Source organism: Emys orbicularis, chromosome 1 (genome assembly GCF_028017835.1).
Source record: "Emys orbicularis isolate rEmyOrb1 chromosome 1, rEmyOrb1.hap1, whole genome shotgun sequence".
In the NCBI taxonomy this organism is placed as follows: domain Eukaryota; kingdom Metazoa; phylum Chordata; order Testudines; family Emydidae; genus Emys; species Emys orbicularis.
The window spans coordinates 324,140,770-324,156,139 of record NC_088683.1 but is presented as its reverse complement, the minus strand read 5'-3'; the positions used below and the strand labels follow the sequence as shown (position 1 = coordinate 324,156,139).

At 43.0% G+C, this 15,370-nt stretch overlaps 1 protein-coding gene across 1 annotated transcript in view; it reads right to left on the bottom strand.

Annotated features, from left to right (window-relative positions):
• The window catches only part of LNX2 (ligand of numb-protein X 2), a 41,649-nt gene extending 27,147 nt beyond the window's left edge, over positions 1–14,502 (bottom strand). Inside the window, exons 1-3 of the mRNA XM_065421073.1 lie at positions 14,102–14,502; positions 7,972–8,219; positions 6,739–6,938 (exon numbers count right to left, since the gene is read on the bottom strand). Coding sequence (XP_065277145.1) covers positions 6,739–6,938; positions 7,972–8,219; positions 14,102–14,502 — 849 coding nt within the window. The remainder of the gene's footprint in view (positions 1–6,738; positions 6,939–7,971; positions 8,220–14,101) is intronic.
• Between the last annotated feature and the right edge of the window lie 868 nt (positions 14,503–15,370).

Here is a 15,370-nt window from a genome sequence, read left to right as displayed (position 1 = left end):
TCAACATCTTTGAAAATGTAGAAAACATCCAAATATTTAAATAAATGGTATCCTATTGTTTAACAGTGTGATTAAAACTGCGATTAATCTAGACTATTTTTTTAATCGTGTGATTAATATTTTAATTGTTTTACTTTCTTAATGCTTACATAAAATTACATACATTAAATAATATTAAGCTAGATATTTAAAATGTTAGGCATGTATTTCTAAACAATGAATTAATCAGATTTTTTTTAAAACCCTGTTGATATGAAATATACTTTACAATTTTATATAATAGTATTAAACCTTGTGGCCTCAGTCAAGTATTAAAGGTTACCTGAAAAAGAAAATACTTCTCCATTTGGGTGGGCAAGAAGTGCTAAAGTTCACCTTACAGTCATATTCAGCTTGCCTAAATTCCTCAGATAACACTTTCTGAAGAGATCTTCAGATGTCCACCACTGAAGCATGAACATATAACTGCATGCAACATAATACCTAGTTTTGGTCTGCAAAGGCCAAGCCGACTGTATTTCATGAGCCAGCTTAGCACCAACACAGGCCAATTCTAAGCAAGGAAGCCCTTAGGTCTTCCACAGAGTCTGGTTTGTGTCTTCTGCACCTCTCCACACCCTGCTTCTATATGCCCTTCTTACAATGGCAAGGGGATTCTACTGAACTTGCTAAGGCCTGGTCTACACTAGGTGTTTATGTCGAATTTAGCGCCGTTACATCGAATTAACCCTGCACCCGTCCACACCACGAGGCTATTTAGTTCGACATAGAGGTCTCTTAAATTCGACTTCTGTACTCCTCCCCAACGAGGGGAGTAGCGCTAAATTCGACATGGCCATATCGAATTAGGCTTGGTGTGGATGGAAATCGACGCTAATAGCTCCGGGAGCTATCCCACAGTACACCACTCTGTTGACGCTCTGGACAGCAGTCCGAGCTCGGATGCTCTGACCAGCCACACAGGAAAAGCCCCGGGAAAATTTGAATTCCTTTTCCTGTCTGGGCAGTTTGAATCTCATTTCCTGTTTGGACATCGTGGCGAGCTCAGCAGCACTGGCAACGATGCAGAGCTCTCCAGCAGAGATGGCCGTGCAATCCCAAAATAGAAAGAGGGCCCCAGCATGGACTGATCGGGAAGTCTTGGATCTCATCGCTGTGTGGGGCGAGGAGTCCGTGCTTTCCGAGCTGCGCTCCAAAAGACGGAACGCAAAGATCTATGAGAAGATCTCTAAAGCCATGGCAGAGAGAGGATACAGCCGGGATGCAACGCAGTGCCGCGTGAAAATCAAGGAGCTGAGACAAGGCTACCAGAAGACCAAAGAGGCAAACGGACGATCCGGATCCCAGCCCCACACATCCCGTTTCTACGAGGCACCGCATTCCATCCTAGGTACGGCCGCCACCACTACCCCACCACTGACCGTGGACTCTGAGGATGGGATATTGTCCACGGCCGCTTCCTCGGACATGTTAGCGGACGGGGAAGATGAGGAAGGAGATGAGGAGGATGAGGCAGTCGACAGCGCTTACCAAGCTGATTTCCCCGACAGCCAGGAGCTCTTCATCACCCTTACAGAGATCCCCTACCAACCCTCCCCAGCATGTAACCCGGACACAGATTCAGGGGAAGGATCAAGCGGTAAGTGCTTTAAACATCTAAACATTTATTTTTAACAAAACTGGAATATTAAGAATAAGAACAATGTGTGCTTCATGATTTCTTTACCCTGGGCGCTTAAGTATTCAGTTCCAACTATTTTAAAAAAATCTAACAGTGTCCGGTTGTGCATGATTCTGCTGCCCAAGCTACTCCACTCTTTAGTCCCTGCCACTGCAGCTATATGAAAACCTGGTCTATATGTCCGGGGATAGAGCAATAATCCTCCACGGACATCTCGACGAAGCTCTCCTGCAGGTAATGGGAAAGCCTGTTCATCAGGTTCCTGGGGAGAGCGGCCTTACTGGGTCCTCCGAAGTAGGAGACGTTCCCGCGCCAGGAGACAAGCAAGTACTCCGGGATCATTGCCTTGCACAGCATGGCGGCATAGGGCCCTGGTCTTTGCAGGCTTTCCCGAAGCATCCTTTCCTTCTCGCTGTCCGAGATCCTCATGATAGTTATGTCGCTCATGATGACCTGCTTTGAATTAGGTAGGGGACTGTTAGTATTGGGACTGCTTGCAAATTCCTTTACAGAACTGTAACCGCTGGTTTACAGCCACGCGGTGGAGGCGGGAGAGGGGCAGCATACAGGGATCTTTCCCTGGGACATCTGCGAGGGGGTGGGACAGGGCCAGAGTTCATGCTTGGCCGATTGCTGGCAGCAGAGACTGGCATTGCTTTCAGTGTGAAAGGAGGCCAGTGGTACTACTAAAGTTTTAAGCAGCCACAAGTCTACGGCTTACCATGTTTGCCTGCTACAGAGATTACGGTGTCCTGCCCCGCTTCCCAGATCGGCAGTGCAAAACCCCAGGCACTGAAGGCGAGGTCCGAAAATTCGACCTTGTCCTGAGTGCGCATGTGACAGGTGCGGTGCATGGTCTTGTTCACAGAGAAAGACTATGTTCTTTGTTCACAACTACATTTATGTTTCGGAGGAATTCACTACCTTTTTCTCATTCCCACAGCCACATCTGCGACTGTCTCCCAACCCAGCCTGGCATCACACTCCCAGAGGCTAGCGCACATTAGGCGGAGGAAGAAGAAGACGCGAGAGCACATGTTCTCAGAACTAATGGGCTGCTCCCGAGTCCAGGCAGCACAGCAGAACCATTGGAGGAAGAATTTGTCCCAAATGCACCGGACACACATGGAACGTGAGGAGAGGTGGCGTCAGGAAGACCAGCAGGTGACTCAAAAGCTGCTTGGACTTCTGAGGGAGCAAACGGACACGCTCCGGCGCCTTGTTGATGTTCTGCAGGAACGGAGGCAGGAGGACAGAGCCCCGCTGCAGTCTATCAGTAACCGCACTCCCCCGCCACCAAGTCCCATACCCCCCTCGCCCAGAGTCCAAAGAAGGAGGGGCGGCAGAGTCCGTGAAAACTCTCACTCCACCCCTGCAGACTGCTCAAGCACCAGAAGGCTGTCATTCCCCAAAATTTGAAAAGTCCTTTCCTGCCCGCCTCACCCAAGCCCCCGTCCAAGTTTCACCCCCCAGTTTCATGTGTGGTTGTTAATAAAAAGTACGTTTCTGTTCATTACTGTTTCAGTCATGTTCTTTTGAGGGAGAGTCTGTCTGAAGGGGGGGAAGGGGCTTGGGAATTGGACAGGACAGTCACCTTTAGCAGGGTACAGAGGCGGGGGCAGGTCCAGCAGCAGGGCACATACACAGTGCAGTGACTAGTTACCCTGGTCAGTCTGGGAGGTGGTTTTCATGTTCTGTGCGTGGGGGGGGGGGGGTTGCACTGTGACTTTGTTGCGGGGGAGGGCAGTTACAAATCTTATGCAGCGGTCCTTGTCCTGGATCACAGAGCCACGCAGCAGGGGATCTGTAACCCTCCTCCCCCTGCCATAAAGTCACATAGCCCCCACATACACGCAGTCCCGCTCAGGAGGGCTGGCAGGCTCCGTTGAAACAACCAGTCCGCCACTGCGATTCCTGTCATTCCTGGAGTTTAGAAGGATCATTTGCATCAGTACACTACACCCGCTCCCCACCACAGTCTGCGTCCCAGGTTTCAAACATTCCCGCGAAAACAGTAATAAAGACAACAGTGTTCATTAACAAAATAAAACTGATTTTATTTTTTTGGAAGGGGGTGGAGGGGGTCTGTAACTGGAGAGGATAGTCAACATTAACTGGGTAAAGAAACGGTCGCAGGTTCAGCTTCTCTGTACAGAAACTTAAAAGTCACTGGTTACCCTGCTCACTGTGGAACCTAGCTTTCAAAGCCTCCCGGATGCACAGCGCGTCCCGCTGGGCTCTTCTAATCGCCCGGCTGTCTGGCTGGGCGTAATCAGATGCCAGGCTATTTGCCTCAACCTCCCACCCCGCCATAAAGGTCTCCCCCTTGCTCTCACAGAGATTGTGGAGCACACAGCAAGCTGCTATAACAATGGGGATATTGGTTTCGCTGAGATCACAGCGACTCAGTAAGCTTCTCCATCTCCCCTTGAGACGGCCAAAAGCATACTCCACCACCATTCTGCACTTGCTCAGCCGGTAGTTGAACAGTTCTTTTTCAGTGTCCAGGGCGCCAGTGTAGGGCTTCATGAGCCAGGGCATTAGCGGGTAGGCTGGGTCCCCAAGGATCACTGTAGGCATCTCCACATCCCCAAGAGTTATTTTGTGGTCCGGGAAGTAAATACCTTCCTGCAGCCGTCTAAACAGACCAGAGTTCCTGAAGACGCGAGCGTCATGAACCTTGCCCGGCCATCCGACGTTGATGTTTGTAAAACGTCCCCGATGGTCCACCAGTGCTTGCAGCACCATTGAAAATTAGCCCTTTCTGTTAATGTACTGGCTGGCCTGGTGCTCCGGTCCCAGGATAGGGATGTGAGTTCCATCTATAGCCCCACCGCAGTTTGGGAATCCCATCGCGGCGAAGCCATCTATGATGACCTCCACGTTCCCCAGGGTCACTACCTTTGAGAGCAGTACCTTAACGATTGCGTTGGCTACTTGCATCACAACAACCCCCACGGTAGATTTGCCCACGCCAAACTGGTTCGCGACAGACCGGTAGCTGTCCGGCGTTGCAAGCTTCCAGAGGGCTATGGCCACTCGCTTCTGGACAGTCAGGGCTGCTCGCATCCGGGTGTCATTGTGCTTCAGGGCAGGGGACAGCAACTCACAAAGTTCGAGGAAAGTCCCCTTCCGCATGCGAAAGTTTCGCAGCCACTGGGATTCATCCCAGACCTGCAGCACTATGCGGTCCCACCAGTCCGTGCTTGTTTCCCGTGCCCAGAATCGCCGTTCCACAACATCCACATGACCCATTGTCGCCGTGATGTCCTCGGTGCTGGGTCCCGTGCTTTCTGACAGGCCTGTGCTACTCTCAGACTTCAGGCCCTCATCGCGGTGCCGTAGCCTCCTCACCTAGTTTATCTGCATCTGCCTCTGGGAAAGGTGGATGATAACCTGCGAGGCGTTGACAACGGCCACAACTGCAGCGATGGTTGCAGCGGGATCCATGCTCGCAGTGCTGTGGCGTCCGCGCTGTCACTGACCCGAAAAGTGCGCGAACTGATTTCCCGCTGGCGCTTTCAGGGAGGGAGGGAGGGAGGGCGGTATTGACAGACGGATGACGACAATTACCCAAAAGCACCCTCGACCCTTTTTTTTTACCCAGAAGGCATTGGCGGCTCGACCCAGAATTCCAATGGGCTGCGGGGACTGCGGGAACTGTGGGATAGCTGCCCACAGTGCACCGCTTCCAATGTCGACGCTTTCCCCGTTAGTGTGGACTCACAAAGTCAAATTACTGTCCTTAGTGTGGACACACACGTTCGACTTTGCAATATCGATTCTACATTTTCGATTTAAGAGAAATCGAACTACCCTCGTAGTGTAGACATACCCTTACAGAGTTTGCAGAGGTTCAGTGCTATCAGGTCTATAGGGTTTTTACACTGCAGTTCCAATTTTTTCCCATCTAGAGTCACTTTACAGATACTTAGAGCTTTTGGAACCATAACTGCCAGCTGCTCAACAACAAGAATTTCTACAACTTCAACAGGCTCACCATTCTGGCAGCTCATGGCACAGCCCTTGATTACCAGAAGGCTCTCATTGGCTGCTGGGGTTAGTGACTGGATATAGCATCCAATCAACACCTGCAATTGCTTGGTTTTGAACATAGCTTGGGTTACTTTTTGCCAACTCTGTCATAATACTCTGTGATAGTAAAAGGGCTGGTTTCTCTAATGTCAGGGAAGAAAGGTTTTATTTTCTGAAGTCCATGCTAATTTTAGTCCTGCTGGAGTGAGTGAGTGTGTAAAAAAGGTGGAATTGTCCAGAGTTGGCAATGAGGGAGGGTTTACTATGGTATGTCGGATCCAAAGGACAGAAATATTTAAAGTAGCTGAAAATAAAATTAAAGAACTCATTTAAAATAAAACAGAACCAGAGCTTTTAATACTTTCTTCTGCTATTTCCTCATTCTTCTAGATTTATTATATAAGTTATTTTATCTGTTAATTTTAAATAGGAAAAATAACCCTAATATTCATAACAGAACATTTCAAATCACATCAGTGAAGGACTTCACCACAACATTTTTTGTTTTTAAACATAATTGTTGTTTTCAAGTAATAAGGAATGGCAGGGAAGCTGCAGCTGGAAGGGAACATGACAAACTAGTTAGCATAATAAACAAGGCAAAAAAATCAATCCTGTAACTCACAAATGCAATTGCAAAAGGCAAATTAAATTAACTTCCTAACCAAAAATAACCTTTGCTTTCTTCGGAGGGGGTGCCTATACCTCAAAAGGAGAGGAGGAGAGCCTCAGACCATTAAAAATAGAAAATAATACACTCAGCCTTTCTTATCCATTTTAAAAGCTATTGAACAGAAATAATTATAGGAAGCCGAGCCCCATGAACTATGTAAATCATTGGTATCAGTACTGGAATAACAGACTCTGCTCAGTCTGAATAATAATTTGTTTTTAAACTAATATTGCAAAGCTAACATTTACACAACACAGATTGGCAGGAGAACTACCACCATCTCATAACATACTGTACAGCAATGATTGAATGCATGCAAGTAGATAGACAATTTAATTAGATTCCATACTTGAAGTATTTGGTCTCCAGCAAGGAGTCTTCCATCTCTGGCAATGATCCCATCTCGATAAACCTCTTGAATAACAATGTTGATCAAAGGAGTTTCATTGCCACCCACTATGCTAATTCCTAACTCAATATAAGGATTGGACCGGTGAATTTCAATTGTAGTGATTTCTCCTTCGGGCAAGGTAGGTGGCTGGTGGGTTGCTGACAAGTTTAAAGAAACAAATAAAGAAAGGTTAATATATTTTATACCCCAGTACATTTTCAACACTGCAAATTATTGGAGGACAATATAAGCACACCAGACGACAATGGTATAGTACAAATAAAACAAATTGGATTGGCTCCACTGTTTGCTGAAACACCTTGGTTTATCTAAAAAGATAAAGACCTAGAATAAGTGATCAGTATCCATGCACTAACAGAAAAGTTAGGTATTACTTTAAAAAGAGGATATTCAGAACCCTTTGGGACCTAACCTTTAAAAATAATTATCTTCTTTTTCATACATTTTCTTTATCAATTAGCTCTTCCTTAACCAGTTCCACAGGACAGCAACAGCTGTCACTGATTTACAAGGTCAAGGCAAGAAGCAAGCACACCTCCAAACACAAACACAGACAGCTACAATGGAAGAGGAGGATGCTAATGAATGGTGAGTACACAGGCTACAAACAGGAAAAGGAAGGGGAAAGACCACCTTCCTCTGTGGTAAGGCTCAGTGTTTCCTCTCTAATATCGCAGATGCTAGAGGTGTTACTGTTAGTTCGATGCAGATGGATGCAGGAGTTACTCAGTTGCCTTTTCGTTCGAACAGGACAGTATTCCATAGGTGGGAAGCCTGTTGATCCAGGGGAAAAAAATCTCATCTTAGAAACCAGATTCAGCAATTCTATAGAAAACATTGCCTCAATGTAGCTATCAGACCAGAACAGAGACATTAACATGCTCTACAGTACCAGATAGCGTTGTGTTATAGCAGTATGATAGTATTGCAGTAAAAATAACAGATAGATCTTTCCCATCTAATTGTGTTTTCATACAAGTGCTACATTTTCAAGTAGAGCTCTTCGGGGAGTTTAACTTTCCAATAAGAATCACTATAGGACAAGCACAGCAGCTGGAGACGTAGGGTTTGTTATTTGTTTGCAGGAGATAAACTTACAATTATGTCACTAAGTTTCTAGGTTTGATTTAGACAGATCAAACAGAGAATTATAAGACAAACATGACATACTGTCTGCTATTGTGCTCTCTTCAAAGGCAGGGTTGTCAAGGCCAGGCTCATCTGTCCATGCAGGAAGAGTAGTTGGTGTAAAGTTCTGATCCACTGGCACTGGTCCCGTCCCAGCATGGTCTGTATCTGGAGATAAAGTGCCTGGGTGATCTATCAGATTAGGCCCATTTTCATTCTCAGCTTCTGTCTGCAGCTTGCTAGACTTCCTTTTCTCCAGTACAACCCTTCGATGGGAAGCTCCAGGACACCTAGAGATAGACCGTCATGTTACTTTCAAATATATATGAAAAGTGGCCATATTACACAGCACAAAAAGCTTGAACATTCCAGTCCCAAATTTCCTGCAACCCACTTCCAAGGCTCTCCAAGTCCCCAGCACCCACTCCTTCCATGTTCCCCAGTCACCAGCACGCCTTCCAGTCTATGTCGTACCAGTCTCTTGCTCCCCTTCCAGGCATCCTTTTGTTTGCTGTCCATAGAATGTCCCCTTCCTCATTTCCAAGAATAGGTATCACAGTTCCATGCTACCCATTTCCTTACTCTGAGTCCAAGCCCTGCCCCCTTGTATGCCCCCTATCCAACTTCCCTCCACACTTCCCCTCCCATCACACCAATCCATGCCTGGAATAGGTAGTATATCAATTTGTATTGCTTAACAATTTAAAGCCTGCTTCTGAGTCAGCTCTATATGAGCATGGCCAAGGCTGTAGCCAAAAAACAACGAATAAAGTGGGGGTGGGAAGGGAAGAAAAAAAATCCTACATCCTGCTGTCACTTGTGTGTGCATACGTTTTCTGAATAGAGCATTTCTCTACCCTAGGCTAGTATACAGGGAGCCAGAACCAGGGCTTTCTTCAGCATGGTTAAAAAGACAGCAAGCAACAGATAATTTCAGTCCTTAAATTTACAAAGTTTCCTTTTAATTAGTATAAAGCCTTTTATTTTCCCAGCTCCTCTTGCTTCCTGACCTATGGTTGGGTTGGAAATGCACATTTTTCCTCCCCCCCCACCCGGTCCTTCCCTCAGCATTCCACAACCTCCTCTTTATAACTGCTTTAATGAGCCCCTAGTTAAGCTGTTCCCAATCTACTTTAGTGGTTTTTTGTCTGTGAGTTTCCTATGTGTTATTTATATGCAGCGACAACAATGTTATGAGCAACAGAGGGTCCTGTGGCACCTTTAAGACTAACAGAAGTATTGGGAGCATAAGCTTTCGTGGGTAAGAACCTCACTTCTTCAAATGCAAGAAGTGAGGTTCTTACCCACGAAAGCTTATGCTCCCAATACTTCTGTTAGTCTTAAAGGTGCCACAGGACCCTCTGTTGCTTTTTACAGATTCAGACTAACACGGCTACCCCTCTGATACTTAACAATGTTATGGTGATCTTTCATTTATATAATGATCTTACATTTACATAATGCTTTTCATGTACATTGGTGATCAGGTCTGGACCTGGGTCTTATGTCTCATCCGTAAGATGGAGTGTTGCCAACGCTCATGATTTGATTGTGAGACTCGTGTGTTGTGCTAGGAGAATTGTGTGGATTTGTGCAGGTGGCAGTCGGGTATTGCACCTGGGCCAAATAATCCCCCATCTGTGCAGTCTCCCTCATACAACCAATGCAAATGTGGCAAGCAAATTAGCTAGAGAGTAGAAAGCGGTGATTGGTTGAGTTACCTGATCTCACAATGGTCTAGGACTCTAGGCATGGCATAGATACATGTCATGATGATACTGCAGCTGCACACTTCATAGTGTAATTAGTAAAGTCAAATTGCTGAAAATGTAAACATTGGAAGGCAACAGACCATGAATCCCAGTGATGATTCTACCTGGTGATACTCTGAACAAAAGAGTTCTTAACCGTACTTGTAGCTACTTCCATCATTTCACACTAGCACAGACACTTTAGGCTTCAGAGTGACATTCCTGGAATCTTATTATCTAGATAAAGGGATTTATCATGCACAGTATGTGTCCATTATTCAAATATTGAAGCCACGCACAAGTTATGCAGGCCATTCCAGACAAGTGGCCAATACAAATTCCAGACCATACCACACACCTTGACCTATTTTGTTTATTCCAAATATTTTGGAGAAAAGCTATTTTTGGACCCCAATCTTGAAATCTGTTGTATATGGGTAGCCCGCAGTGCTCAGGCAGAGCCCTGCTGAAGTCAGTGGGTCTCCGTGAGGGCACAGGGATCTATCTTCACACAACAAGCTACATGATCAGAACTTCAGAATGTAAAATGCATTTTACTGACATTATTTTTCATATTATACTATCTGTAAAATCAGGCCATCTTACTTATGAATAATAGAAGAGGTGGTATTTGCGTTTATAAAAATCTCCAAAATGATCTAAAATAGATTTTCCTTAGATCAGGGTGCCATGTGTGTAAGAGGTAACGTATCATGACCTACCAGGACTAGGAGCGGCAGGTCAGCAGCAAACCCATGCATTGGCGGTATCTATTTGCTTTGGGAGTGCGGGGGGGAGGACCCAAAAAACCTTCGGGAGGAGGGGTTACATTGTGGAGATCTCTCTTCCCTTCACCCTTTCTTGTGCAAGCTCGGAAGCTGGAGGAGGGGTAAGAGCAGCGATAAGGACCCCTTCTCTCAGTAGCCAGGAGGGTCAAGAGTGGGAAAAGACACAGAAAGCTCCTTCACCCTTCCAGCAATTGGAGAAGTTTTGGAAGGCTAGAAAAACTTCAAATGCATCAGACACTTAGTAGCTAGAGGCAGATATGAAAGATGAGCCCCCAAAACAAGGACCAGGGACAGCATCCTTGTAGGAATCCCAGCCCTTTCCTCCTTCCCAGCAACCGAGTGAGCTAGGCTTTCACCAGGGCATCTTGTTGATGGGAACACAGCTTGTAACCTAGGTGAGAATAGGTGTTAAGCAAGGAACTTTCAAACTCCAAATCCTTTGGATTTTCCTTACTTTTGAATAGTAGGTTTGGCATTTATTGCAACGATTTTTTCTGTAAATCTTGCTGTGGTCATGTATGAATCTGCACATTAAATATGCTGGTTTCCAGCCACTGAGCAACTCAAAAGGTTCTTCTCTGGAAAAAGAGGCTTTTATTAAAGGTTTAAATTTAACTTTCCACAAAAAATTCCTTTTAAAGGAAGCTCTAAATGTTCAGTAATGGGGGATATGGAGGAGTGTTGTGGTACCTTCTGAAGTGGCTACACTTTTTAATACTGGATGGCAAGTTGTGGCTCAGCTTAAATAAAAATAATAATAAAAAAACCCCTAAGACAGGGCCTAAATCTGCACGTGAACCAAAACTGCATTGTGCTGGACCAAAGCTGTACCTTTCTAGAATGGAATTTGATTAGATCTGAAGACTCAGTAAGTTGAATTTAAATCAAATATTGCAGAAGTTCAGTAAGGTTTTCTTGGACCTGTGGTCAAGTAAATGATCTCTGATAAAGTAGGTACCAATACCATTGTTAGTTATTAAACATTAACAAGATTTCTAAATACCTCATGCTCAGGAAATAAAGTACAAGAGATCCTTACAAGGGCTGACTCTAAGGGGCTGTGGTTCCCAAGCAAATTTGATGAACCTGAAAAACTGATAAATCAAGGGGATTCTAAGTAAGCAATGAGGTAACTTGGGGTGATTATTGACCATGATATCATCAGATTTGTGCCTCATGCTTCTAATATCCTTGATAGAGTGGTTTGCATTTACCACACACTCGGGAATTGACTGGTGGATATTATGAAATTTCTTGCAGCCTTTCTGCTTAAATAAAGCCAATGACTATTTCACTGGAAATTTTAATTCTGAGTTTGAATGTTTTTAACAGTGAGGCTAACCAAGTATATTTCATTTCTTAGAAAAGCAGGCATGTTCATCCGAGTGCTCACTGAAGCTGGTTTGTAATATCTATGACAAAGATTACAACAGTACTGAATTGTACATTTATCTAACATTTAATAATCAGTAGTAGTATTTTATTGGATTCACCAATCCATATCAAATCAAATTCAAGCTACGCATTTATTGCACCTTTTATGCCAGTAGAGGTACTTTACATAAAGGTATTCCAATGTTTACAAATAAGCTATATTGAAAAACAACTTTATCAGGTATAAAAAAAATGTGTGAAGGAAGGTTATCAGTAGCACACGTCAACAGAAAGGGAATTCCATATGCATGGTGCACAGCAACTGAAATACTGTTACAGACTGATTGATGGGAATAAATAATGATTCCGTTTAAATTAGACCTCATTATATGACTTGTGCATTAGACACACAATGATTTTATATAGTGCTGAAGTGTGTATGCATGGTGTTTTACACCAAAGTGACAAGTCCCTGCCATGAGGAGCTTACAATCTAAATTTGACTCAATTGAGAAAGAAATGACAAACAATGGAAGAGGGCTAGGAAGGTTGAGGACAACAATAGTGAAATATCATTTGAACTTAATGTTTGGGATGCATCTTGTTACTTTCTCTGTTTTTTTTTTAAAAATAATGGATTTAATATATTAGGGTTATACGGTTAGCCAAATCAGATTTTTTTTCACCATCACGTAGGTTAGATGTGATCCTGCCCTGAATGAAGAAAAACAGTGAAAGTTGCTGTCAGAAAGCTGAATGCAAATTAAAAATAGTTATTTCACTGGGGGAGGGGGTTGGATCTTTTTCCAGAGAAAGGCAGAGATAGAACTTTATGGAAACCTCCACTTTCAATAGTGTATGTAATACATTGTTTAAAATGTAAAACACGATGCATGTGTAAAAGAGGCTTGAATGAAATAACATCTATGGGTGGGGAAAAAATCCTGGCATCAGATGCATTCCATATTTCTCTTTTATCAATCATCTCCCTCTCTTCATTTAATGCTTGACCATATTCCTCTCCTATTTTAATTTTAAGACTCCCCAAACCCTTTAAAATGTGACACTTATTAGGGGCTACATATTCACAAAGCTTTCCAACACACTAACTCATTATCACTTTCATACTTCAGTTCCTCACACCAAATGTGATGGGATGCCCACATTTTTGTCCATGACTCAAATTTGACTCTGCTTGGCCCCATTTCAGTTCATGAAATAAGAGTAATAATAAAACCCTCTAAATATTTTCTAAACAATATTTCAGGATATTTTCAGTAAACAAAAACAATGAAATGCCACCCAATGAAACAAAGAACGTTAATATTCTTATTACAGAAAATGACAGTTTACATTTAAGAGTGAAATACCACCTAGACAACACAACACAACAGTACTACTAGATAGTACTTTCCTTAATTGTGCATATAGCAGACATTGGGGGGTCAAGTTACATAACTTCATCCTTTCTAATTTGGTTGCTTGTATTTTTTTCCCCTTTATCTTGCTCTCCTTTCAATATTTCAAGATACTGGGGAGTAAGAGGGGAAAGAAATATAAAATTACCAGGTCTATTTTAATTTGTGTAGCAGAAGGCCCTAAACCTTCGAGTAATATCTTACAAAGAAATCTCAGAGACCATCACTTCACCAGGGTAGCAAGTACAGTATATATTCAGGCAGTCCGATGAAGTTTTAAGGTTTTCATCTCCATCCTTTATGGGTCACCAAGCGCTCAGAAATAATCCCTTTCAGTTGCTCTATAGCAGCCATTTTTACTCCTCACCCTATAACCATATTATAGCACAGTGCACTGCAGCTCAGCTCCTTTCAGGACTAGAGACAGACCACAGAGCAAAAACAAGGAAGATACTCCAGAATTTATGCCTCCCAGGTTATATAGAACAATTCACCCTGTCTGCTCATCCTGCAAAGTGCTAAGTGTCTTATTCCCATTCACTGGGAGTTGACGATGCTCCAAAACTCACAGGATGAAACATGCAGAAAAAAATCAAACCTTTTATAAGTGCATCTGCTACCCCTCAAAAAAACAAACGAACAAAATACACAAAACAAAACAAAAAAACACAGTTAAGTAATGAGCGACTGACCTGTTCCAGGAATAGATTTGTCAATAAACATCTTCTATACTGAATATTTGACAAAATTTGACTGTATAAAATCCACACAATTTAGATTGCTACTAAAACTATCCTAACAATACAAAAAGCTGTACTAGACAATCCCCTCCATTGCTCACCTGTTTTTGAGATGTGCTTCCAGCTCACATCGTTGCATTACCTCCTGACATACTGAAGAAAAGGGACACAAAACAAACAATTTGTCTAACAGTTTATGTACGAGAATACTGGATTTTTTGCAGAGTTTAAAATGAAGCTTTTTTCGATCCAATGGACAGAAATCCTTCTCCTGCAAAAAGTTCCTTAGGCACTTGTAGCAGAACGTGTGTCCACAAGGGGTGTCTAATGGCTGCAACAAAGGCTGAAGGCAAATATGGCAGACCAAGTCATCATCCACTTCATTCTGATAGTTGTACAAATGATTCTCCCTTGTCCAATGTTGCTGGCCACATTCAAAACATAGAGGGTTCAAGGAGGAAGTCTGCTCTATTGAAACCATCTCATCATTTGTAGTACCCATTGTACAACATATGGTGTAGGTTTTGTTTCTTCATCAGTTAGACTAGTTTTGTAGTCTTGATTTTTTACAGTAAGGTGACTTATTCTTATGCTCTTTAATGAAAGGTCATTTTTCTGCAACATACAAGAAAATTAAAGTTATTCACGCTGTGTTACAAATGAGCAATATGAAAACGCTGATTAGAACAGTTTAAATTGCTCCAGTTTATCAAAATATATATTGAAAATGCCCTAATTAGCTTAACGGATATACATTTTATTTTTCTTTCCAGAAATCCATCATTAAAGGGTTAAAATTAAACAAATCCATAACATTAATTTTGTATTACAATAGAAACATTTTATTGCTATGTAACAGCTGTAATGTAATACAATTCCAATTATTGTATAGCTTCTGCCTCCAAGAGGATTGTGGGTTAACAGCAAGGACATGTTATACTATTTTAGATTAAAACAAAACAATTAGTTTTACCGACTAAGAAAAATATATTCCATTGTGAGCTGAGGTTATGAGGCCAATTAATCAAATGTGTACTCTAATACACGAAGAAATGTGTTTCTTCAGCAACCTCAATAGCTGCTCAGTCTGTGGCATCCCATTAACAAAACACTGTCCACATGCCACATTGTGCCTATATGTTTTTAATTAGTGGATTACTGCACACTGAGGTTAACTCATTCTACCCAATATTATACATTTGATTCAAAATGTAATGAAAGGCCAGGAAAAAGGTATGGTGTAAACTGATTATAAATTGTGCGTAACTATTGACACCACACAATCAATATGTTTGATTTTACATCTAATGAAGTTAAACACACAGCACACTCACACAGAAAGAATTTACACCTAGCTAGGATACTTAAAT